A 26,650-nucleotide genomic window follows, 5' to 3' on the forward strand; every position below is an offset into this window, starting at 1 on the left:
AAGGATCCAGCATTGCCATGAGCTGTGGTGTAGGTCACAGACACTGCTCAGATCCCACGTTGCTGTGGCTGTGGCTATGGCCAGCGGCTAGTTCCAATTTGACCCCTAGCCTGGGAACCTCCAAATGCTGTGGGTGTGGCCCTAGAAAGCAAAAAGCAAAAGAAATTTAAAAAATAAAAAATAAAATAAAATGAAATGCCAAGCCAAGGTAAAATAGTAATAAAGTTGTAGGAACAAGTTCAATCCTAGTAAGCACAGGGAAATAGGCTCTCTTATATCTACTGGTGGGAATATAAATTGGAATAATCTCTATGCCTTAACTCTGGGTGTATTCGAGGAGGTCCATTTCTGGGAATTTACCATAATGAAATAACTAATTAATAGATACAAAGGTATCTGTATAGAGGTTCACTGGTGTGGTTTCTATAAAAGAAAAAAGGCAGAGATAATTATATGTTCACTAACAGCATATTGATTAAATATGATACAGCCATACAGTGGGATACACACATAGACACTAAGAACAATGACACACGCATCTTTTTTTTTTTTTTTTTTCCTTTTTTGACTGTGTCACAGCAAATGGAGTCCCTAGGCCAGGGATCAGATCCAAGCTGCAGATGCGACCTATGCTGTGGCAATGCCAGATCCTTTAACCCATTGCGATGGGCTAGAGATTGAACCTGCGTCCTGGCACTGCCGAAACACTGCCAATCCTTTTGTGCCACAGCAGGAACTCTGACACGTATACCTTTATACAGCAATTCCAAAAAGATTTTTAAATTTATTTATTAAAGAAGTAAATTACTAAACGGTAGTGGCTAAAGCCTATTTTCTTTAAAGGTTTTCTTCTTTAAGATATGCACATAATATACACACACACAAAGAAACCAGAAGGATATATACAAAGGTATTTACTGTGGCTATTCCCAAGCAGGAGAGGATACAAACGCTTCTTTTAAAACTACTTAACTATAAGGAGTTCCCATCGTGGCTCAGTGGAAAATGAATCTGACTAGTATCCATGAGGACGAAGTCAATTCCCAGCCTCGCTCAGTGGCTTAAGGATACAGCGTTGCCACGAGCTGTGGTGTGAGTCACAGACACGGCTCAGATCTGGTGTTGCTGTGGCTGTGGCGTAGGCTGGCAGCTGCAGCTCTGATTAGACCCCTAGCCTGGGAATCTCCATATGCTGAGGGTACAGCCCTAAAAAGACAAAAAACAAAAAAACTACTTAACTATACTTCGACTTTCCTATAACACACACGTATTAGCAGGAAGAAAGAAGATAAACACTTTTTCTTATTAGGGCCTCATCTGCAACATATGCAAGTTCTGGGGCTAGGACTGGATCAAATCAAATTGGAGCTGCAGCTGCTGGCCTATGCCCCAGCCGTAGCAACTTGGGATCTGACCCAAACCTACACTGCAGTTCATGGCAATGCCAGATCCTCAACCCACTGAGCGAGGCCAAGGATCCAATTTGCATCCTCATGGATACTAGTCAGGTTTGTAACCTGCTGAACCACAACAGGAGAACTCCTCTGAACCTTTTTTTTAAGGTAAACAAAGAAACTGAATACCCAACTTCTATATTCACCAGTCCCATTTCATTCACAATGATAAAAACAAATTCTGGTCAGCATAAAGAACATAATAAACTCTGAAAGCAGGGAATCCAGGTGCAATATTTGGCTCCAAAGTTTAACCTTTTTTAAAGAAAAGGCTAATGTCTGTACATTTTTGTTTGTGTATGCATTAAATTCTTCTTCGAAGGACAGAAATAGCAGCAGCTGTCAAAGGTAGAGAGAATAAGGCCATAGAATAGAGTGGGAGGGAAACTTTTCAGTGAACACCTTTTTGTTTTGTATTGTTTCTAGGGCCGCACTGGCAGCACATGGATACTAGTAAGGATACTAGTCAGGTTTGTTACCACTGAGCCATGAGGGGAATTCCTGAACTTTTTGAAAATAAAGATTTTTTTTTGCATCATCTAAAAAAACAAATAGCTATTTCATAATATCAAAATATTACTATTAATTTGGGAGAGTACATATGTCACTGGAGTTATGTTTTAAAAAGTGTCATTATCTTAAAGAAACACAAATATATGCAAATGAAATCTTATAATGTCTGGGATTTGTTTCAAAATAACACAAAGTGAGGAAGGGAGGAATGAATGGGGATAGAGATAAAGACAGGTCATCCGTTGATAATTGCTAAAGCTAGGTAATGGGTAAGTGGGGATCATTACACTGTTATATGTGGCATATAACAGTATAATATAATATATATAACATATATATAACATAATATATATAATATATATAACATATATATAACATAATATATAATATATATAACATATATATAACATATAACAGTCTCTACTTTTATATGTGTGAAGTTTCTCATAATGAAAAATTTTAAAGTAAAATTCAAGAGAATTTAAAGAAAAGTATTTAAAAATAAATTAAAACAAAGTAATTAGGAGGAATATGTGAAGTTATGTAAATTTAGTCCCAGCACAGAGATTGGCAAACCATCTTAGCCCCTGCCCCCTTTTCCATCCTCTATAAATTAGTAAGTATGAATTAGTAATTATAAAATAATGAATTACTTAATTTAAGAAAAAGCAAATAACTACACTGAAATTAACTTTTTCTCAAAATATTAAACACAGAATTACCATATGACCTAGCAAATCCATCCTCAGTACACACCCAAAAGAAGTCAAAACAAGTGCTCAAATACTTGTGTACACATGTGTTCAGAGAAGCACTACTCACAACTGTCAAAAGGTGGAAATAACCCAAATGTCCATCAACTGATGAATGGATACACAAATTGTGGTATATACATATAATGAGTATTATTCAGCCACGAAAAGGAATAAAATAATGCAAAGCATTGATGAACCTCAAAAACATCATGCCAAGTGAAAGAGGCATGATACATGATACAAATGGTCACATATTTCTTTATTCCATTTATATGAAATATCCAGAACAGGCGAATTCACAGACAGAAAGCAGAGAGTTGCCACAGGTTGGGGCAAACGGGGAATAACTCTTGAATGTGTACAGGGTTTCCTTTTGGGGTGAAAAAAATGTTTTGGAACTAAATGTAGATGGTGGCTGCACAAATTACAAATGTACTAAAAGCGGTTATTTTTTTTTTTGTGACTTTTGCCTCAATTAAAAAAAATATACTGAAACTGAACTGATTTTTGGTTTTTGAGATACCATTTTTCACTTGCCAAGTTTGACAAATATCAAGAAGTTTAAAAAGGCCCTATACTGTAATTTCTATGGGAGGTAAATCTGTCAACGTCTATCAAAGTTTAAAAGGCAACTATACAGCACATTGAACTCTATACATTAAGTTTTGTTTTGTTTTGTTTTTAGGGTCGCACCCACAGCATATGGAAGCTACCAGGCTGGGGTTGAATCAGAGCTATAGCTGCTAGCCCACACTCCAGCCACAGCAGTGCCAGATCTGAACCGAGTCTGCAACGTACACCATAGCTCACAGCAACGCCAGATCCTTAACCCACTGAGTGAGGCCAGGGATCAAACCTGCGTCTTCATGGATACTAGTTGGATTCTTTACTGGTGAGCCACTATGGAACTCCTATACATAAGATCATTATTTATGAAGTTGCTATTTGTAGGAATAAAGACCTGGATAAACCACATTACCATCATCAGGGGACTGGCTAAATAAATTACGGCAATCCAAACACTGGAATACTATCCAGTTATACAAAGGAATCAGATAATTATGTACTGGATGGAATGCTTTGCAAGATAAAGTGAAAAGACCCAGGGGCAGAATGGTGCTTATTTTATATCAAGATGCGTCTACACAGAAAGGAGCCAGTCTCTCTTCTTCGCTCCTCCACCCCTTAACTGGGCACGTACATAGCATCTCTGAAGGGACAGAAGAATAACTGCTAATAGGTTTCCATGGGGAGGGGAAAAGACTTTCTACTATACACCTGCTGTTCCTCTTGTAGCTTGTGAATTTTTTTAAAAAAACTATAGGTATGTATTTTTTTTCCAAAAAATAAATGAAGAATTTGGATTTCTAAAATTTTCTAATTTTGAAAAATTTAAAAACATGGATTTTTACTTACACCTCCTTTCTCCAGTTAAAAAGAAAGTTCTAGTTTCTTTTTCTTTTCTTTTCAGTTTGTAAAAATGCCTTTATCGGTCTTTAATTCTAGTGCTTGAGCAATCTCCCCTCATTCCTTTCTACTTTAGGGATGGACTGACTTCCAACCCAAAGATTCCTGAGCTTTTGTTAGTCACTCATTTCTTGAAGAGCTGACGAAAGTTATAGATTCTCTCCTCAGAAAAAAATCATTGGCCCAATTATACTCAGTCTCAGAGGACTGGCATCCCAGCGTCATACAGTTTTTGTACTTCTCAAGAGTTTTACCTGTAGCTACCACACACTGTTGGAGAACGTTAAACTGGCTGACAACTAAAACACTCACAAATTCCAAAAACTTCTGCAAATGCAGAACTTCTCTCTCCTCATATCTGTTGAAACATTAGAATTTCCCAAATACTCCTGTAAATCGTCCTCTTACAATTTAGGCCCTGCTATCCAGCTCTATGAGATGATTCTGAATTCCATCCTAGCTCATATGCTGCCTAACTCAGCGCCTCTCAGCTTGGTGTCACCTATAAATTGATAATCATCAGGCCTGTGGCTTCGTTTACCTCTCTAAAATCTTGATTTCTTTTCCCCTTGCAAATGGACCCATTTGTTCTCATCTGAACTGATAGAAGAGATAAGTAGTAGCTTCTGAGAAGATTTAAGCTCCAGGAATACAGCATAAATCTTCATTTCACTCGGCAAGAAAACTATTTCACAGCCATAGTTTATTAAAAATAAGAGTTCCTGCTATGATGCAGTGGGTTAAAACTTTCCCACAGTGGCTCAGTCTGCTGCAGAGCTGTGGGTTCAATCCCTGGCCTGGCGCAGGGGGCTAAAGGATCTGACATTGCTCAGCTGAGGCTCAAATTCAACCCCTGGCCTGGGAATTTCCATATGCTGTGGGTGCAGCCACTATAAAAAAAAAAAAAAAAAAAAAATGTTTTGGCAACATCCTACACATTTCAGCTTTCCATACTATAATGGACTAAACTGTCCCCACCCACCCCCAAATTCATATGGTGATGCCCTAATCCGCAATATGACTATATCTGGAGACAGAGCTTTTAGGGAGGTAATTAAATGAGGTCGTTAGAGCAGAGCCGTAATCTGGTAGGATTGGTGTCCTTCTGTAAGAGGAAGAGACAGCAGAGAGCTCTCTGTGCAGGTACAGAGAAAGAAAAGGCCACATGCGGACACGGTGAGAAGGTGGCCATCTGCAAGCAAGGACGAGAGGCCTCACCAAAACCAATGCTGATAGCACTTGGACTTCTAGCCTCCAAAACTGCAAGAAAACTAACCTGTTTTGTTTAAGCCACCCAGTTTGTGCTATCCTGTACGGCAGCCAAAGCTGACTACTACTTGTACCTCTATTTAAAAGTATTCAGTACTGGAGTTCGATTAAAGAATGACAACAATGAGGACTAAGATCTGTCTCATCCACTTGCCATTTAATTATGTTCACTGTGGCCTTCCCAGGGCATCTGACTAGAGGAAAATGTGTGTGAGGTGGGGAGTGGTCAAGCAGATAGGAATTATGGTCAGAGTCAGGAAGAACTAGACCCTGCCCACACAACATCATGTGCTAAAAACAACATTTAATAAAGCTACAAGCAGACATCACATGTAGGTAATTTCATGGGTTAGCCACACAGATATAAAAGTGAACCTTGACATTTTTTTTTTCTTTTTTGGCCACCCTGAGGCATATGGAGTTCCTAGGCCAGGGATCACACCTGCATCCCAGTGCTCCAGAGACAGCACCAATCCCACCAATCCTACTGTGCCACAGCAGAAACTCCAGAACCTTGACATTGTATAAAGACTTTATTTTTTTTAATCCCCCAAGTCAAAGAAAACTAGGCTTGGGGTTAATTCTTAGTTATGAAAGCACAATTGACTAGAATACCTCATTCTCCAAAGACGATGGGAAATAGTGGTTTTACTTATCAGCTTACAAACAGGATCATGATGGTAGCTGATATTAACAGAATAAAAATAACCTGCCAGAACAGATCCTCTAAAGGGGAAACTAAAAGATAAAGGTCATTTAGTGCCTCAGCACACACAGGTGCCCAATACTGAAACTGTATGACCCTTAGTTGCAATGGGATGTCAATCTCTATTTCAAAGGGCTGCTTGGAGGAGTGATTTTGTTTAATCCTAGGTAAATCAGTTAGCTCAATGTTTGCCACACACAGGAGCTCAACAAATGTCAGCTTTTTGTCAGTGTGTATGCATGCTTGTGTTTAAATCAGCTGTAAGATATAATTTAGTTATAATAAAATTAATGTGCCATAATTTAGCTATAATAAAATACATTTTTAAAAGAATGGATATTCTATGATTTAGTAAAATGAGAATTCCCCCCAAAATCTTAAGAAAGGATGGGGAGAAGAACCCTACCAAGACCTTCTGGAAAGGATTCACCATTCTAGATGAAATTAAGGACATTCATGACTCGTGGGAAGAGATCAAAATATCAACATTAACAAGAATTTGGAATAAGCTGATTCCAACCCTCCTGGATGACTTTGAGGAGTTCAAGACTTCAAGTGGAGGACATAACTGCAGATGTGGTAGAAAAAGCAAGAAAACTGGAGTTAGAAGTGGAGCCTGGGAGTTCCCATCATGGCTCAGTGGAAACGAACCTGATCAGTAACCATGAGGACACAGGCATGGCTCAGATCTGGCGTTGCTGTGGCTGTGGAGTAGGCCAGCGGCTATAGCTCTGATTCGACCCCAGCCTGGTAACTTCCATATGCCACAGGTGTGGCCTTAAAAAGACGACAACAACAACAAAAGAAGTGGAGCCTGAAGATGGGACTAAATTGTTGCAATTTCGATAAAACTTTAACAGATGAAGAGTTGTTTCTCATAGATGAGCAAAGAAAGTGGTTTCTTGAGACAGAATCCACTCCTGTCGAAGATGCTATGAAGACTACTGAAATGACGATAAAGGCTTTAGGATATTACATTAACTTAGTTGATAAAGCAGCAGCAGGATTTGAGAACACTAACTCCAACTCTGAAAGAAGTTCTGCTGTGGGTAAAATGCTATCAAATAGCATTGGGTACTACAAAGAAATCGCTCATCAAAGGAAGAGTCATTAAATGTGGCAAATTTTACTGTTGTCTTATTTTAAGAAACTGCCATAGCCACTCAAGCTTTAGCAACCACCACCCTAATCAGTCAGTAGCCATCAATATCAAAGCAAGACCTTCCATCAGCAAAGAGATTATGACTTGCTCAAGGCTCAGACAATGGCTAGCACTTTAAGCAATAAAGTATTTTTTAACTAAGTTATATGTATCTTTTAGACATAATGCTATTGTACACTTAATAGACTAAATATAGCAGAAACATAACTTTTTGTGTGTGCATCCTCTTAGGGCCGCACCCATGGCACATGGAAGTTCCCAGGCTAGGGGTCAAATTGGAGCTGTGGCTGCCAGCCTGACCTACACCACAGCCATAGCAACATGGGATCCAAGCCACATCTGTGACCTATACCACAGCTCAAGGCAATGCCAGATCCTTAACCCACTGAGCAAGGCCATGGATCGAATCCACATACTCATGGATACAGTCAGGTTTGTTACCGCTCAGCCACCACAGGAATGCCAAACATAACTTTTATATGCACTGGGCAATCAAAAAATTTGTGGAGTTCCTGTTGTGGCACAGTGGAAATGAATCCGACTACGAACCGTGAGGTTGCGGTTTCGATCCCTGGCCTCGTTCAGTGGGTTAGGGATCCGGCGTTGCCATGAGCTGTGGTGTAGGTAGCAGATGAGGCTTGGATCTGGTGTTGCAGGGGCTGTGGCATAGGCCGGCAGCTGCAGCTCCGATTAGACCCCTAGCCTGGGAACCTCCATATGCTGAGGGTGCTGCCCTAAAAAGCTAAAAAAAAAAAAAAAGTTTGTCTGACTCACTTTATTGCAATATTAGCTTTATCACAGTATTGTAGACACTGGAACCAAACCTCCAGTATCTCTGATTTATACACAGACACATACATTCTCATACACACACACACACACACATATATGGGATACAGGCCCAGAAAAGGCTTAGTGGAACAAAACTGTATATATTTTTAATTCTGATAAACAATGGTTCTTAATTTTTTTTTGAGGTTCTAGAACTATTAAAAAATCTGAGAATGGATAGACAACAAGGTCCCACCATATGACACAGGGAACTATATCCAACCTCCTGGGATAAACCATAATAGAAAGGAATATTTTAAAAAAATGTATATATGTGTATGACTAAGCCACTTTGCTGTACAAGAGAATTTAGCTCAACACTGTAAATCAACTATATTTTAGCGATTAAAAAAAAAAAACCCCCAAAAACAATGGCTATCTACTTGGCCCCCCAAAATAATGAATAGATACACACATACAAATTTTACATTTTGTTGTTCTTGTTTTTGTTTTTTTAACTGTAAGAGGACCCTAAGAACCCTCACAGGGATCAAATCTCTAGAAATATGGAAAGACCTAGGATGATTTAGGAAGGGATCTCAGAGCAACAGTGTCAAAATTCTGACAACTTAAGAGACTGTACCTTGGTTGATTTCAGCTGCAGAAGGCCCCAAGCTCAAACTCTTCTTCTGTTGAGCATTTTTGGCAAGAAGTGTATGCTTGTCATCATTTCCTGTATCCATCTCTGAAATGGTGACAGCCAGAATCCGGCAGAAATTAGCAAGCTGCTGCTGATCAAAATTGGATACTAAGGAACTCAGATTGGGGACTTCATCTAGTCGGATCATTTCCTACAAAAGACACAAATAAAACAATCTCTATGCTCAGTTCATTCGAGATTTGATGTGGCCCTCTTCAGCATTCCCCTAAGAAGGGGCTTGTTAACTAAACCACTTAGGTTCAAATCCCAGCTCTGCAATTTACAGCTGTGCAACATGAAGTAAGTCATGGAACCTAAGTCTTTGTTTGCTTATCTGTCAAATGGGACTAATCTATCTCACAGGATTGGTTTGAGGATTAAATCCTTTGAGTGCCACTATTCTTGTTCTCTATCTTCGCCTATCTCCTCCAATTTGTCTATTAAAAACAAAAACAAACAAAAAACCCCACCACTTAATAAGTTTTAGCAATCAGAAGCTGCCACAGATGGTTTTTTTTTTAAGGCATAAAACATTTTAAATACAGCTGAAGACCACTGTGTATACCCAGTTGCATTCATTTCTCTCTTCCCAGAAGTAACCATTAGTTTGAACTTTGTGTTTATTTTTCCTATGAATGTTTTCACACTTACAAATATTTCCATTCAAATACATAGTATTGTTTACAAAGTACTATATATAAAACAAATAAGCTACACGGATATATTATACAACATGGGGAATATAGCCAATATTATAACTTTAAACAGAGTATAATTATGAGGTCCTACTGTATAGCACAGGGAACTATGTCCAATCTCTTGGGACAGACCATGATGGAAGGTAATATAAGAAAACAAATGTGTGTGACTGGGTCACTCTGTACAGCAAAAATTGGCACAACATTGTAAATCAACTATAATAAAATCGTAAAAATAAATGGAGTATAATCAATAAAAATTTTGAATCTGTTGTATATATGAAATATAAGATTGTAAATCAATTATATCTCAATAAAAATATAGGTTTTTTTGTACACACAGTGTGAATGATATATTACTTTTCAGTCAATAATGAGATTCAATTATGCAGATACAAAAGTCTGTTCATTCATTTCTCATTGTTTTAATCCACAATTTATTTAATCATTCTCCTTTACACATGTGTGTATGTTCAGACCCACTACAACTAAACAATGTTGCAAGTACCATTTTTAGCGGTGTCTCCTTGTGTACATGCTCATGTAACCAATTAGCTGGAGTGAAAGCAGCGTTACTTGCCTTTTTCCTTAATAGAAATATTTCCAAAATTTCAAGTTAAGTTTGATGTTTGCTATAGCTTTTAAAAGATTATCCAAAATCAAGTTAAGGAGTTTTTCTTCTATTCCTAGCTTTTATCATGAATGAATATTGAATTTTATCAATCACTTTTTGTTATTTGGTTATAGTCTCATTTTTTTTCTTCCTTAACATCCCCAAGTGTTCAGTTTCTCTCCTTCTAAAACAACCTTATATTCCTCAAGTAATAACTGCTCCCCTTCATCTTACTAATTTACTTAACTTCCACTGGACTGGGTATTTTCCTATCACTGCACATACTTATCACATGATCTTGTAATGATCTGTTTCTGCATCCAATTTCCCAAATAAACTGACATTGCCTTGAGGGAGAGGTGTGTCTTACCTTCTCTCCAGAGCCTCAGCACATAGAACCTGGCAGTGAGGGTCTCTGTAAGTGTGTACTGAATAAATAAATGATTCTTAGAACCCTTGTGAATCCCACCCCTATTTCTGGTTGGCCGTCGGGGTGGGGGGGGTATGTGGGAGCAGCTTCTTCCACCTTTGCCTTCCCCAGTACCTAACAGGTGTTAGCTACTTCCAGATGTTATTACTGGAAACTGGGACTTTCAGCTCATCAGTTCCTCTAGTCCTATCTAACATAGTATATGGGTCACAAACCAGGTCCCTCACCCTTCAGGCCCACTTCTTTGTGTTACATTTTAATTTTTATTTCATATTTCATACAATATATGTTATGAAGCAAAATAAAGCGAACACCTTCATGTGCCCTTCCAATCACATCTCACTCCCTATCAGATGTAACCACTATCTTGAATTTTATTACTGCTTTTTCATTAAAAAAAAAAAAGTTTTGGGAGTCCCCACTATGGCTCAAGGGGATCAGTGGGGCCTCTGGAGCGCTGGGACACAGATTCCATCCCCAGCCAGTGCAATGGGTTAAGGATCTGGCATTGCCAGAGCTGCAGTGTAGGTCTCAACTGTGGCTCGGATCTGATCCCTGGTTGGGAAACTCCTTATGCCACAGGATGGCCAAAAAAGAAAGAAAGAAAAAAATGTGATATGATTTGAATTTTCTTAATTTTGAGATTGCAAAACTGATATATACAATCTTCTGCTCCTGACTTCTATCAGTAATATCTATGACTCGGCTGTGTTGTTGCCTATAGCAACATTATTTTATAATACTTCACTGTGTGAATAGACTACATTTATCCATTTTCCCATTGATGGATCCAAGATCTGGTTTCAGTTTTTTGCTTTTAACCAATAATGCTATAAACATTCTATATGTTTCTTGATGGACATGTACAAAACTTTTTCTGGGATTTTAGTGGCCTCCAAATCATTCTGACAATATCCAAGAATAAAAAATAAATTTTCCAGAGTTCCCGTTGTGGCGCAGTGGAAACAAATCCCACTAGGAACCATGAGGTTGCAGGTTCAATCCCTGCCCTCGCTCAGTGGGTTAAGGATCCGGCGTTGCCGTGAGCTGGGGTGTAGGTCACAGACGCGGCTCGGATCTGGCGTGGCTATGGCTGTGGCGTACGTAGGCTGGCAGCTACAGCTCCGACTGGACCCCTAGCCTGGGAACCTCCATATGCCACAGGTGCGGCCCTAAAAAGACGAAAGAAAAAAAAATTGTTTTTCCATCACAACCTAGTAAACACAGATAAATGTATAAACATGTATATAAATATGAAACAAACACTTAATCAAATAATACCCTTACACAATTCTGATCTTTTCCATTTAGCTGGTACACCTACTACATTGACTTCACACTCTCTCTTAGCTTCAGTTAAGTGTTTTTACTTCTAAGAATCACTGTTCTAGGATTGAGCTTCCCCACAAGTATGCCTGAGCACAAGTTATAGGTGATTCAGGCCACAAAACTGATCCCTGGTCATCAGGGCAGTGCTTCTCTAGGTGCTGGGTCACAGGATATGCACATGTTCAACTAGAAAACAAAACATTTATGGATCATTTGTTACATTTATGGATCATTTGTTTCTCTTCTGTGACATGCTTGCTCCTATCATTGTCCATTTTTCTACTGGGCCATTTGTCTTTTCCTTGCTAATTTGAGAGGATTCACGATAAATTCTGAATACTAATCTTTTGTTAGTTACCTGATTTGCAAAATATCTTTTCCCAGTTTGTGGCTTGTGTTCCCACTTTATGGTGTCTCTCTCGCTTTTAAACTGCACTAATAAGGTCCCTATAATGTCTAGCAGAACTCACTTTTTTTGGCAACACAGAAAGGAATGAGAGAGAGGGAGAGGGCATGAGGAACATGCACGAAAGTTATGAAGGAGCAATCCTAGAGTCCCATGCTGAGACTGCCAGGGAGTCTGGAGTTTCCTCCCTGGAAGCCCCCTCTCACACTCTGGAGCAAACAACTACTGGAAAAATAACAAAGGCTTTTTGTCAAAGGGCACAATGGCTCTGTTTGGGACCTGCACACATCTCCAATGTGTTCCTTCCAACAAAGGGTCACTTGTGCATCTCCTGCCTGGGCAATAACAAGCAGAGCCTGGGGAAAGTACAGTAGAAAGACAGAAATGAAAGCTGGGGTCACCACAAATACAGAGGTACTCTTTTTGCTAACTCTAAGAGGCTACTCCTACCTCCTCAGAAGTAAGAGGAAGAAATGTGCCAACCTGCAACAAACATGGAGCCATGGGACAAGGACTGGGGGAATTAAGCCAGGGTCTAATAAGTACTACACCAAAAATCTAAAATAGTGATTCTCTAGCATGTCTAGATGTGTTTTCTGGGGTCTGTGAGTTCTTTTTTTTTTTTTTTTTTGTAAGCGTATAGTTGATTTACAGTGTTACGTCAATTTCCTCAATAAGTGGTCTTAATGATTAATTTTTAGTGCTTTCATTTCAATCTGAATTTGTTATTTTTTTTTTAAAGCATATTCTGGATCATTTAAATGTCCGTCTTATGACCAAGTAGCAGGATTTCAGGATTTCAGTGCTCATATTTGTTATCTCTTATGTTGGTGTCAATTAAAGTTTAACTGTTGAAGACTAATGAGAAATAATAAAGGGGAACTTAGTAAGCGAAAGTTCAACATCATCACCAACAGGAACATATCCTAATGAAAGGTTTCATAGCAATTCGAATGTAGAAAAGTGGGAAGCAAACAGACATCGCACAGCATAACTATGCTAAAAAGATCTTGCATCACATTAATTACTGAGAGACAATTTGATTTTAATGAAGTAACATTCGCCAACACATTAAATTCACAAAGTCAATCTGAGTTTTATAATTAGTCTGTTTTCAATTTACCTTTTATTTCAGTTTTATGGTCATGTAAGATCAATTAGTATAAGGAGTATGACCTAGAATCACCTAGTGAATACATTTAAGTAACACACAAAAAAATAATTTAACACTAGGAGTATGGTAGAATTTTTCTTTAAAAGAGCTCCATACATTATTCAGGTCTGAGAATGCAATTGCCTGAGACACTCTTGTTCCCCTGGTCATTCACCTGTTAAAGAACACAGCTTACCTTTTTAACACCCAAAATATCTTCAATGAGGGTTGCTGTTTGTAAGAATGTCTTCTTACTTGTCATCAGTGTAAACAGGAAGATCACAAAGTCATTCTTTTCTGCCAAACGCTTTGTAACCCCTTCCGTCTATCCCAAGAAGAAAAAAGGCAGAATAGGTTATAACCACAAAATAAAATATAAAGCGCAAAATATCCCTTCCAGAGACTGGAAAAGCAATTCCATCAGGAATTGTTGGCTGAGCCCTTAAATCCCTAAAACTATATACAAAACACTGTGTGCAAATCCATTTTTCAGGAATTGTTGGCTGAGCCCTTAAATCCCTAAAACTATATACAAAACACTGTGTGCAAATCCATTTTTCTGGAGAGGAGTTTTTTTTATGATATCCATCATAGGTTCTTTTTTTTTTTGGTCTTTTTGCCATTTCTTGGGCCCCTCCCACAGCACATGGGGGTTCCCAGGCTAGGGGTCTAATCGGAGCTGTAGCCACCGACCTACACCAGAGCCACAGCAACTCGGGATCCGAGCCGTGTCTGCAACCTACACCACAGCTCACGGCAATGCCAGATCGTTAACCCACTGAGCAAGGGCGGGGACCGAACCCGCAACCTCATGGTTCCTAGTCGGATTCGTTCACCACTGAGCCACGACGGGAACTCCTATATGTTTGTGTTTTTACTGCATATAGGTTTCATTTCTACAACAGTATTGTTTCCTTCTGCTGTGTATGATTCACTAAGTTTTTCACATAAGTTCCCAAAAGATAGGTACTGAATCTTGTAAAAATTAACATTGATATATTACTTTACAAAGTGTTTTTCACATCTATCATTTAATCCTCACAACATCCCTATAATGTTAGTATGATTATTAAATGCATTCTACTGATAAGCAACTAGAGCACAAGAGGGTGGATTATTAAGCATGAAGCCAAGAGCCAGAACCTGAAACCAAGTTCTAGCACTAACTGTTATGCTCTTTCTACCAAATTACTTCTTCTATTTACTATTCTTTCTCACTCACTGATCAACCTAGCAGACCCTGCTCAACACACAGGTGGGTCTTCTGGTACTTGTTCTGTTTTCTAACAAGAAAAATGAAGGAGCAGACAAAATGGGGCTTAAAGGATTCCTAAAAGGTCAGAGACTCTTCTGATATTTGTGTATCCATTTAACATCCAAGTCTCTGCATGGACACCTCTACGACTAAAGGATTTCAGTATCTACTGAAGTAGCTCTGGCTCCTAACAATTACTACGAAATTCTACCATCCCATAATTTCTACCTGTTGGTTCTGGTTCTCAGGCACATATAAAATAATTCCCAAATGTCTGAAGATAGCTGTCACGTCTACCACCCCCACTCAAATCTTCCCTTCTCAAGCACTGCACATGTGGGGATATAAATGAGGCTCCAGTGGCAGGGGTACTTACACAGACACAGGTATTATACAAGATGCTCAAACAGTCCTTGGACATTTCATCACTTACTGAAAGTGAAAAGGGAATCATTGGTTATTTTTCTCATTGGAAAAATAGTGTTAACACAATTAAATTTTTAAATGCAAGAACTGCTTCTCATTATCTCGAGATGATTATTTTCCTTTTAGCATACCTCCTTCTAGTCCTTATTTACCAAAGAGTTTCATGGTACCCATCAAAACTTACAAACTAATCTGTCTATTGCTTTTTGGTTTGATATAGTATCACATTTATTCTGCTCTTCATAATATCGACCTGCTGTGCTTTTATTACTTAATAAGCCATGTTCCCTTTGTAGCTTGCTTAGAATTATACCCAGGTTTTTATTCTATTTTGCTATTTAAATAGGCTAAAAATAAATAACATAATGTAAAGCCCTTTTATGCTTGTGCTGAATTGGTTCCCCAAGATACATTTCTAAAAGCAGAATTACTAGAATCCAAAGTATAAGCACCTTGACTATTCTTGATATAAATTTCCATTAAAAATTCAACTAGCAGCAAACAAGGATATTAGACCCAGAGTGTTTATCTGTGTTGGGTAAATGGCTTTTAATCTCTAACCTACTAACTACAATAAAGACCTGTTACTTCTCTGTGAGAAGGAACAGGAAAGCACAACAAAAAGGAAACTAATAATTTTTTTTTTTTTTTTGCTTTTTAGGGCCCTGAGTGTAGCATATAGAAGTTCACAGGCTAGGGGTTGAATTGGAGCTACAGCTGCTGGCCTACACCACAGCCACAGCAATGCAGTATCCAAGCCTCATCTGCAACCTTCACCACAGCTCATGGCAATGCCAGATCCTTAACCCACTGAACAAGGCCAGGGATTGAGCCCATAGCCTCATGGATCCTAGCTGGGTTTGTTACTGCTGAGCCACAACAGGAGCTCCAGGAAACTAAATCTTTATTGTCCTGAAATTAGGACATGATAAAAGTGAGTATGAACTATGGATAAAGTGTTTTGATGGCATTACTTTTACTTTAAAAAACTGTCTCTGCCCTATGCTGTCACAAAATGTTAGGCCTCCCTCCAAGATTCTAGTAGGCAGCCCTACCAGGTTAACTTGACCAGAACAGTTATCTAACATCATCTTGAGACAATGCAGATGTCCTGTATCCCCCACCACCACCTTTCAACCTACGGGGGCTCTTTGGTTTATTTCATGACTTCAGAGATGGCTGGAACACCAAATCAGTGTATCTCAGTACTTCCAGACCTTTCAAAGGAAAAGTGGAATTCACTCATTCATCAAATATTTATTCAGCACCTACTCTAGAGCACATATAGAATAAACAGTGGCTAGCAAAAAAAAAAAAAAAAAAAAAAAAGACAAAGCCTCATGACACTAGTGGGGGGAAAGAGAATAAATAAGTACACCAACAAGTAATTACAAGATGTTACTTGCTATGAGGACAGAGAACATGAAGAACCAATTTAGACAGGATACAAAGCTGAAACATCAAAGATGAACATGAATCCTCCTAACCACTACTGCACACACAAATGAGGCCTTTTATATGTCATGTTGATATTGCAGGGAAAAAAATTTTTAATCAAATGTTAACTGAAGTGATTTCTGGCTTTTAATGCCAAAGTAAGTACACATACTCTTCTTAATTAAATACTGACTACTTAAAAATATTTGCAACATGTGTTATTTATGAATAATAATAATAGAACAATACCCATATACCCACCACCCTGTTTAAGAAATAATGTGCTACCAAAACACTCTTGACTTTACCATACACATTTACTGGTAATGACTGAACTTTGTACAAAGGGCATTTATCACCTTTATAACAACAATAAAAACAAGATGGATGTACTGGGAGTTTGGGGTTACATTTAGAACAGATAAACAACAAGGTCCTACTCTATAGCACAGGGAAACTATGTCCAATCTCCTGGGACAGACCATAATGGAAAACAATATTAGAAAGTATGTGTAGGTGTGTGTGTGTTTCTGTGTATGACTGAGTCACTGTGTTGTACAGAAGAAACTGGCACAACACTGCAAATCAACTAAATAATAAAAAGATTAAAAAAAATAAAACAAATAATCTTACCAGGTTTTTCCTTACTCTCTCAATTAACTATACGAGAAATAAGAATTTGCAAAGAAAACATAAAAGCTAAACTAAACTCAACGACTATTAGAAACTAAAAAGACGCAATTCTTTTAGCCCAGTAGCTTTTGGTTTTTTGGAATGTTTTTGTTTTTGTCACACCCATGGCACGAAGTTCCCAGGGTGAGGGATCAAACCCACGCCACAGCGGCAATCCAAGCCACCGTAGTGACAATGTTGGATCTCTGACTGCACCACAAGAGAACTCCCAGCCCAGCAGTTTTCACACTTTTTCTTTTAAAGCACCACACCTGTATTTCCACTAAGTATAAAACAAAAGAGAGCGGCATAATTAAGAGTAGGGAGAGCCTCCTACAGCTGAATGGAAGGTATGTCCTCATTATTAAGAGTTAGGAAGGGAAAGAAGAGAAACTCCTGGGTGTTAACATATCAGCAGATTGGGAAATGAGGACTAGTGGCTGACAAGTATACTTACTTTTCAGTTTCTGTCCTCGAATAGAGATTGTGGGCCTCATAAGAATTTCTACAAGGAGCTATAAAAAAAATACATATATAATAAAACCTTCACAATTCAAAGCACAACTTAACAAAACAATCTTTGCACAGGCTAAATATCAGTCATGGTACTATAAGACCCTCTTGTTCCCAGCACAGGCAGAAGGCAATGAAGTTCAGGGAAATAAGCACTGTACCAAGACATGAGAAACCTGGGTTCTAGTTGCAGCACAGTTACCTATTTCCCATGTAAACCTGGGCAAGTCAATGTCCCTCCACGGCCTCAACTTTTTTTTTTAAGGGCCGCACCTGCAGCATATGGAAGTTACCAGGCTAGGGGTCAAATGAGAGCTGCAGCTGCCAGCCTACACCACAGCCACAGCAACACAAGATCTAAGCAGTGTCTGCGACCTATACCACAGCTCATGGCAACGCCGGATCCTTAACTCACTGAGCGAGGCCAAGAATCGAGCCCGCATCCTCATGGATACTAGTCAGGTTTGTTACCACTGAGCCACAATGGGAATTCTCATTTTTAAAAATAAGCAGGTTAGATTAGTTAATCTCGAGGATCCAAGGTGGCTTTAATTTTTTTTAAAGCTGGAGAACATTTATCACTATGATTCTTCCTTTGCTTAAGGAACATTTGTGTTCTTTTATAAACACATGTTTATGAAGAGTCACAAAAGATACACCATAAACTGTTAATACTTATTTCTACAGGGGGCTAGGGAGAATACACATTCATTTTTCATTTTATATACTTTTAATATAACACATAATTTTCTTTAAACTGTTTACAACAAATATGTGTTTAAAAACCCATGCTGTTGAAACAAAGAAGGACAGTTTATAATGATAAAAGGGTCAATCCATCAAGAAGATACAACAATTATAAACATATATGCATCTAACATCAGAGCCTCAAAATTTACATGAAGCAAAAGTTGACAGAAGTGAAGGAAACACAATTCAAAAATAATAGTTGGATACTTCAGTACCCCACTTTCAATAATGGACAATGAAGAATCACCAAAGAAACAGAAGACATGGGAGTTCCCGCTGTGGCTCAGTGGTAACAAACCCAATATAGTATCCATGAGGATGCGGGTTTGATCCCTGTCTTGCTCAGGGAGTTAAGAATGCAGCACTGCCGTGAGCTGTGGCATAGCAGCTCAGATCTGGCACTGCTATGGCTGTGGTGTAAGCCAGCAGCTACAGCTTCAATTTGACTTCTTCCTGGGAATTTCCATATGCCATGGCACGGCCCTAAAAGGATTTAAAAAAAAAAAAGAAAGAAATATAAGACTCAAACACTATAAACAAACAAGCTCTAACAGGCATAAAACATTCTGCCCATCAACAGTAGAATACACATTCTATTCAAGCATACATGGAATATTCTCCAGGACAAGTCATATGTTAGACTATAAAACAAACCTTATTAAATGTAAAAGGATTAAAATCATACAAAACATGCTCTCTGACCACAATGAAATAAAATTAGAAATCAGTCACAGAAAGAAATTTGGGAAATTCACAAATGTGGATATTTTAAAATAAATTATAAATAAATAATCAACAAATCAAAGAGGAATTCACAAGGGAAATTAGAAAACACTCTGAGATGGAGCAATATACCAAAACTTATGATACAGCTAAAGCACTGCTTAGAGGAAAATTTATAGTTGTAAAACCTTAGAGTTAAAAAAAAAAAAAAAAGAGTTCCCATCGTGGCTCAGTGGAAATAAATCTGACATAAATCTGACTAGCATCCATGAGGAAGCAGGCTTGATCCCGAGCCTCACTCAGTGGGTTAAGGATCCAGCGTTGCCATGAGCTGTGGTATAGGTCACAGACGTGGCTCAGATCTGGCATTGTAGTGGCTGTGGCACAGACCAGTGGCTATAGCTCTGATTCAACCCCTAGCCTGGGAACCTCCATATGCCACAGGTGCAGCCCCACAAAGACAAAAAGCCAAAACAAACAAACAAACCAAAAAAAAACCTCCCAGACTTCAGACTAAACCACAAAACTACAGTAATCAAAACAGTTTGGCAATAACACAAAAACAGATACATAGATCAGTGGAATAGAATAGAAAGCACAGAAATAAATCCACCGATTTATGGTCAGTTAATCTACAACAAAGGAGGCACGACTATACAATGGAGAAAAGACAGCCTCTTTAATAAGCTATGCTGGGAAAACCGGACAGCTACATGGAAAAGTATGAAATCAGAACATTCTCTAACATTATACAAAAATACATTCAAAATGGATTATAGACCTAAGTGTAAGATCAGACTCCTAGAGGAAAATATAGGCAGAACACTCCTTGACATAAATTGCAGCAGGCAGCAATATTTTTTTGGATTCATCTCCTAAAGGAAATAAAGACAAAAATAAAATGGCACCTAATTAAACTCAAAAACTTTTGCACAAGAAAGGAAGCCACCAACAAAGCAAAAAGACAATCTACTGAATAGGAGAAGATATTTGCAAATGATATGACTGATGAGGGATTAATATCCAACATACAGAAATAGCTCATACAGCTCAACATCAAAAAAAAGCCAAACATGGAGTTCCCGTTATGGCACAGTGGAAACGAATCTGACTAGGAACCATGAGGTTGCGGGTTCGATCCCTGGCCTTGCTCAGTGGGTTGAGGATCGGCCTTGCCATGAGATGTGGTATAGGTTGAAGATGTGGCTCAGATCTGGCATTGCTGTGGCTCTGACATAGGCTGGCGGCTATAGTTCCGATTAGACCCCTAGCCTAGGAACCTCCATATGCTGCAGGTGTGGCCCTTAAAACAAAACAAACAAACAAAAAAAGGCCAAACAACCTGATTAAAAAATGGGCAGAAGACCTGAATAAATAAATATTTTCCCAAAGAGGTCATGTAGATGGCTAACAGGAACACGAAAAGATGCCTAATACTGTTAATCATCAGAGAAATGCAAATCAAAACCACAGTGAGACCTCACCTCATACAGGACAGAACGGCTATCATCAAAAAGAACATGAGTAACTAATGGTGTTGAGGATGTGAAAAAGGGAACCTTTGTACACATTTGGTAGGAATGTAAATTGATGGAGCTGCACTAAAAATAGAACTACCATATGACCCAGGAATTCCACTCCTGGGCATATATCCAAAAAAACCAAAAACGCTCATTCAAAAATATACGTGCACTCCAATGTTGACAGCAGCATTATTTACAACTGCCAAGAAGACATGGAAACCTATGCGCTCATCAAGAGAAAAATGAATAAAGAAGATGTGGTACACACACACCAATACTACTCAGCCATAAAAAAGAACAAAATTTTGCCTTTTGCAGCAACATAGATAGACCTGGAGAACATTAGGCTAAATGAAATCAGTCAGACAAAGACAGACAAATACTGTATGATATCACTTACATGTGCAATCTAAAAAATACAACAAACTAGTGAATATAAAAAAAAAGAAGCAGACACACAGATACAGAAAACAAATTAGTGGTTAACAAAGTGAGGGTAGGGGGTTACAGTACAGAGCTGGGAGAAGTGGGAGATGTAGACTATTGGATATGAGATAAGCTACAAGGATATACTGTACAACACAGGAAATACAGTCACTATTTTATAATAACTATAAATGGGGCATAACATTTAATAATTATGTTATAGATGTACAACCAGGACAAACCTCGAAAACATTAAGAAGCCAGTAACAAAAGATCACATATTACATGACTTCATTCCTACGAAATGTCCAGAACAAGGGTATCTATAGAGACAAAGTAGAGTAATAGGTGCCTATGAAGGGGGTGGGGGTGGGAGGTTGGAGAAGCAGGAGAGTGATAGCTAAAACACACAGAGTTTCTTTTGGCATGATAAAAATGTTCTAAAACTGGCTGTGGTGGTGGTTTCACATACCTATGAATATGCTAAAAACTACTGAATTACAGAATTTAAATGGCTGCATTACACGGTAAATGAACTGTATCTCCATAGAACTTCTTAAAAAACAATGAAGAAATACGATTTCTCTCTTACCTGATTAGTAAATGTTTAAAATACTTAAAATACACTGTTTAGTAGAGGAGACTACTGTGTGCTGGTAAAAGCCTATTGTGTGATTTGGGGGGTAGTGACAATGATGAGCTTATTTTCTGTTAACTCCTGGTGTCCTTTACTGCATGCTGGTGAAACCTCAATAACAAGGTCCATAAGAATACACATACACATTGTGTTGTTGATGGTGTGGATAGACAGACACTCTTATACTTTGTTATTAGACACATAAATTGATAAAATTTCAGGAATATAAATCAAAGAGTTTACCAAAAACAAGACACATAAGCTTTGATCTCAATATATACAAAAACTTCTACCGCAATCTTGTTTGTTACAAGAAAGGTGTGAGATAATCAATTGGGGCCTGGGTGAATAAGAGACTAATCACACCAGAGAATGTTATGCAGCTCTTTAAAAGTATGAGGCAGATTTACATGTACTAAAAGGAATCTATCCCCAAGCTAAAGAATTAATGGAAAAAGCAAGGTACAGAGCCATGTACCTGTATATAGTGATGTGCCATCTCTACATGGGAAGAAAATAAACCTAAGGTAGGGACAGTGGGGATAACTGCTGACAAACACACACACACACACACACACACACACACACACACTACCAGAACATCTCTGGAAGGACATAGAAGAAACTAGCATTCACAGCTGCCTCCAAAGAGGGGACATGGGGAAGTAGGAGACATACCTTTTACTTTGTGCCTTAAGAAAAGGTGGCTATATTATCAACTAAATAAATCAATTCTTCTAACGTAAAAGCTACAGTGCTTCAACACAGGTTGAGTACCACTGAGTTTCTAAAGATTAAAATTCTGAAATGTTTGCTATGGTTCCTAAAATATTTCCTATTTCCCACTTCAAGACTTAAATTCTCAAGCCATTAGGTAGCAGTAGCAACAATAAACAACTACTTACATCAACACCTCCAAACAAGTCAAAAATATATGTATTTGGATAAGTGGTTTCTTGGGTAAGTTTCCTCTCTTCAGTAACAAATGCCATAGCCTCCATGGAGAGAAGAGGAGAAATTTCCTAATTAAGAAAGTATACAGAGACATTCAGTTTTAGTACGCAACACAAACCAGACATCAAAACATCAGTTTGCATTTTAGTCGCTACTTGAATTCCCATGAGCCCAAAGACAGCCGCCACTTAACCATAAAAAAAATTAATCTGGATATAATAAAAGTTGCAGTAATATCTAGCTTGTTAAATGCTTATTATATACCAGACATGGTTCTAAGTACTTCATGTATTACCTCTTCCCCCCAACCCCAACACCCTCATCCCCCCATGCTGTGCAATGGCTTCATGTGGGAATCTCAGTTCACAGACCAGGGACTGAACTTGGGCTGTGGTGATGAAAGCACCAAGTCCTAACCACTAGCCCACAAGGAACGCCCATGTATTACCTCTTTTAATCCTCACAACCTTATGATATAATAGTAACTTATCAGCCCAATTTTAAAGATAAGGAAACTGAGGCACACAGAGGTTCCAGTGTCACAGGGGGTATGTGACAGAGAGAAATCTTAAACCTAGGAAGTTTGGCTCCTGAATCTGTGCTTAGAGAAGAAAGCAGAACTATTTTGGGTGAAATAGGAAGACTAAAGGACCCTTCTCATTATGCTCCCTTCTCAGGAACCTCGAGGAAGAAGGAACACAATGGGCTAGATCAATAGTTCTCACATAGTGGTGAGCATCAGAATCATCTAAAGGGCTTGCTGAAACCCAGGCTGTTGGGTCCTACCTTCAGTTTCTAATTTAATAGGTCTGGAGTGAAGCCTGAAAATGTGCATTTATACAGGTCCAAAGTGATGCTGATGTTGGTCCAGGTACCACACATCAAGAAAAGGCAGAGGGAGTTAGTTCCCTAGTGGCTCAGGGAACTAACTCCTAACTAACTAACTAACTCCCTAGTGTTGTCACTGGTTACTGCTGTGGTGGGGGTTTGATCCCTGGCCTGAGAATTTCTACATGCTTCAGGTGTGGCCAAAAAAAAAAAAAAAAAAAAGAAAGAAAGGAAGAAAGAAAATAAAAAGCAGAACTCTATTATGTGCCTGGTACCAGGTTTTATACTTTAGCCCATTTAATCCTTAACATAATTCAATGAAGTGAGTATAGTTCTGTTCATTTTACAGATGAAAAAACAAAATCATGAAGTTGTGCAGGGTCACATAATTAGTAACTGACTGAACTACTTCCTCCGGGTTTCATTTCTCTCATTTATAAAACGAGGCTGTAATTCCTGCTGGCAATATAGTACAATGGAAGCTGGTTTCAGGAGAAGACACATTGTGTGACAGCCGCATAGCTTTGGGTGGGTTATGCCAACTCTCAGTTTTCTCAACTGAAAAAGGGAAAGGAGAAGACATCTGGATTTGCCTGGTCAGTATCTTCTTTATTCTTTTTCAGGTAACAGCCCCATTTCTGTGGAGGAACATGAGGCCACACACAGGCATCAGGAAAGGAACAGCTTAATTTTATTTGACCCCTGAATTCCCATCAGTGCTTTCCAGTTATGTGAGACAATAAAGGATCCTTTTTGCTAGCCTGAGTGGGTTACTGTTAACTGCAATCAAAGCATCTGGACTAATACATATCACCCATCTCACAGAATTTTCATAAAAACTAAATATGCCTAGTACACAGTAAATTTCAAATAAGTATCTGCTGAATGCATAAAGAAATGATGGTCCACAGAGAGCACTCACAAATATTGTCTATGTGTATCTGAGATTCTGCAGGAATCAAATGAGATAATGTATAATTCTTTGCTAAATGTTTTCAAACAAGAGTAAGACACTATGAGAAGATCAAGAAGACAAAATGTTTTTGTTTTATTAAATTTTAAACAACTCTTCTTAAAGGCAGAGATTAAACTTCTTTGGCCCTATTATATTTTGGAATGACTTATTATGTGATAAATAGAATTTCATCTCTGAAAAAACGTTGTATCGTTTTATCATGATCGGATATAACTTGCATAGGTTTAAGCTATAGCTAGAGCTGGTGATCTAAATTCTCAAGACTGAGAACAATTGTCCCAGATGTCTTTGCAGTCTTTCCACCCCTTCCTCAACCATCAAGCCCAGTCTGTTCATTTTATTAAGTTACTCATAATTATGAACAACCATAAGCACACTTCCTTGAAGCTTCAGCAAAATGAGATCCTTTAAATCCTGCTCAAAAAGAATGTAACACAATTTCAGGGCACAGGCCTCCTAAATCAAGCAAGCACTGACATAAAATAAGTGCGAATAAAACCCAGAAGTAGATACACAGGGAATTTAATGGTCATTATCCCTGGGTGATGGAATTATAGGTGATTTTTATTTTTTTATTTTTTTTGCACTTTTTCTGAACTTCCCAAATTATCTACAGCTTACGCAATTACAACAGGCTATTTTAAAAAGTAGACTGAAGGAAAGAAAATATCATCATCTGGATGCCTTGAATGGAGCCCCTCCAAGGCCCCTAACAGTTACCTTAAGGATGTTTTGGCACTCAACGAAGTCACTGTGGAGGTGGCTGGTTGCATACAGCTTAAGGAGCAGCTGAGGAATTCCACTCCATTTGGACTGTTTGTCTCTCTCCATCAAAAAAGTCTCAGTGAACTGTGAGTCAAAGAGAAAAAAAAAAAGAGGACCATTTACTGGTGAGGAAAGAACTACTAGCATATATGGCAAAGAAGAGCAGCTGGCTTCTAAATCCACCCAGGACAAATAATTCAAAGGTTTCAATCTAATTCCTTAAAAAAAAAAAAAAAAGGCACAATATTGTAAATCAACTATACTTTAATTAGAAAAAACAAGAAGAAGAAAGGAAAAAAAAAAAAAGAGAGAGAGAGAGAGAACCTTCCCTCCCATTCCAGAGGTCTCTCAAAACCTTCAAAAGTTCCCCCGCAGCTGGTAAGGGAAAAGTCTGGCTCCTTGTCTGTGATACATGCCCTTCCTAGTCTATCACTTACTTTCCTCTCTAGCTTCGTCTCTTTTCCAAAGCACACACTAGGCTCCACATGGTCATGTTCTCTCTCTATGGCTCTTGGCACGTGCTCTTTCTCCGCCCTCAGAGCCCTGTACCTGTATGTATGATATGCCAACCATGTGGAGAGAAAATAAACCTATTGGGGGGGGGGGAAGGGGAGTAATTACTTACCCACACATACAGTAGACCCTTAAACAACACAGGTTTGAACTGCACAGGTCCACTTACATGAGGGTTTTTTCCCAACAGCAAATACTACAGTACAACACAGTCCAAGGTTGGGTGAAACTGGGGGTGCAGGAGAACTGCGGGTATGGAAGACCAACTCTAAGCTATACACAAATTTTTGACTGTGGATGGCTGGCGCCCCCAACCCCTGTGTTGTTCAAAGGGCAACTGAAAATTACTACAGAACATCCTCTGGATGTCATTTATACCTGGAAAGCTCCTTCTCCTCCCTGTCTTTCTACCCAGAAAGCTCTTTCCTCTTTCAAAATGCAAGCCAAAACCCCCAGAAATTTTCCTTGATAGGCCTTCTCCTCTCTTCTTTTTTGGAGGGTCTGGGGCCTTTTCTACCATTTACCATAGTGTATCATAATTAGTGGTTCATTCGTCCCCCCTCTTGGCAACCACAAGCTCCTTCAAAGTAGCTACCAGGCTATGTTGATTGTACAAACCTCTCTCTCTCAAGGAATGCCAGACACAGAGCAGAGACTCCATAAAAATGTTTGAAGGCATGAGCAATAGCCTAATGGCCATTAGACTAGAAGTCTAATGACAGGTTCATTAATCAATAGGCAGTTTCCACTAACACTTCTGGGACACAGCATTATCAGGTGCCAGAAGTGAACCATTTTCATGTACACTTCTCCCTCAATTATATCA

The 26,650-nt window shown here is 38.7% G+C and overlaps 1 protein-coding gene across 2 annotated transcripts in view; it reads right to left on the reverse strand.

Moving 5' to 3' along the window:
- TRPC4AP (transient receptor potential cation channel subfamily C member 4 associated protein) overlaps positions 1–26,650 on the reverse strand; it is an 82,450-nt gene that overhangs the window by 23,398 nt on the left and 32,402 nt on the right. For both annotated transcript variants that reach the window (XM_003359957.5, XM_013985291.3), the window contains exons 2-7: positions 25,267–25,395; positions 22,694–22,810; positions 17,674–17,731; positions 15,058–15,113; positions 13,623–13,751; positions 8,741–8,948 (exon numbers count right to left, since the gene is read on the reverse strand). In XM_003359957.5, the coding sequence (XP_003360005.1) occupies positions 8,741–8,948; positions 13,623–13,751; positions 15,058–15,113; positions 17,674–17,731; positions 22,694–22,810; positions 25,267–25,395 (697 nt within the window). The remainder of the gene's footprint in view (positions 1–8,740; positions 8,949–13,622; positions 13,752–15,057; positions 15,114–17,673; positions 17,732–22,693; positions 22,811–25,266; positions 25,396–26,650) is intronic.

This window comes from Sus scrofa, chromosome 17 (assembly GCF_054392235.1).
Source record: "Sus scrofa isolate SSC_HxYL_T2T_F1_AM1 chromosome 17, Sscrofa_HxYL_maternal_Yorkshire_Landrace_v2.0, whole genome shotgun sequence".
Classification (NCBI taxonomy): Eukaryota; Metazoa; Chordata; class Mammalia; order Artiodactyla; family Suidae; genus Sus; species Sus scrofa.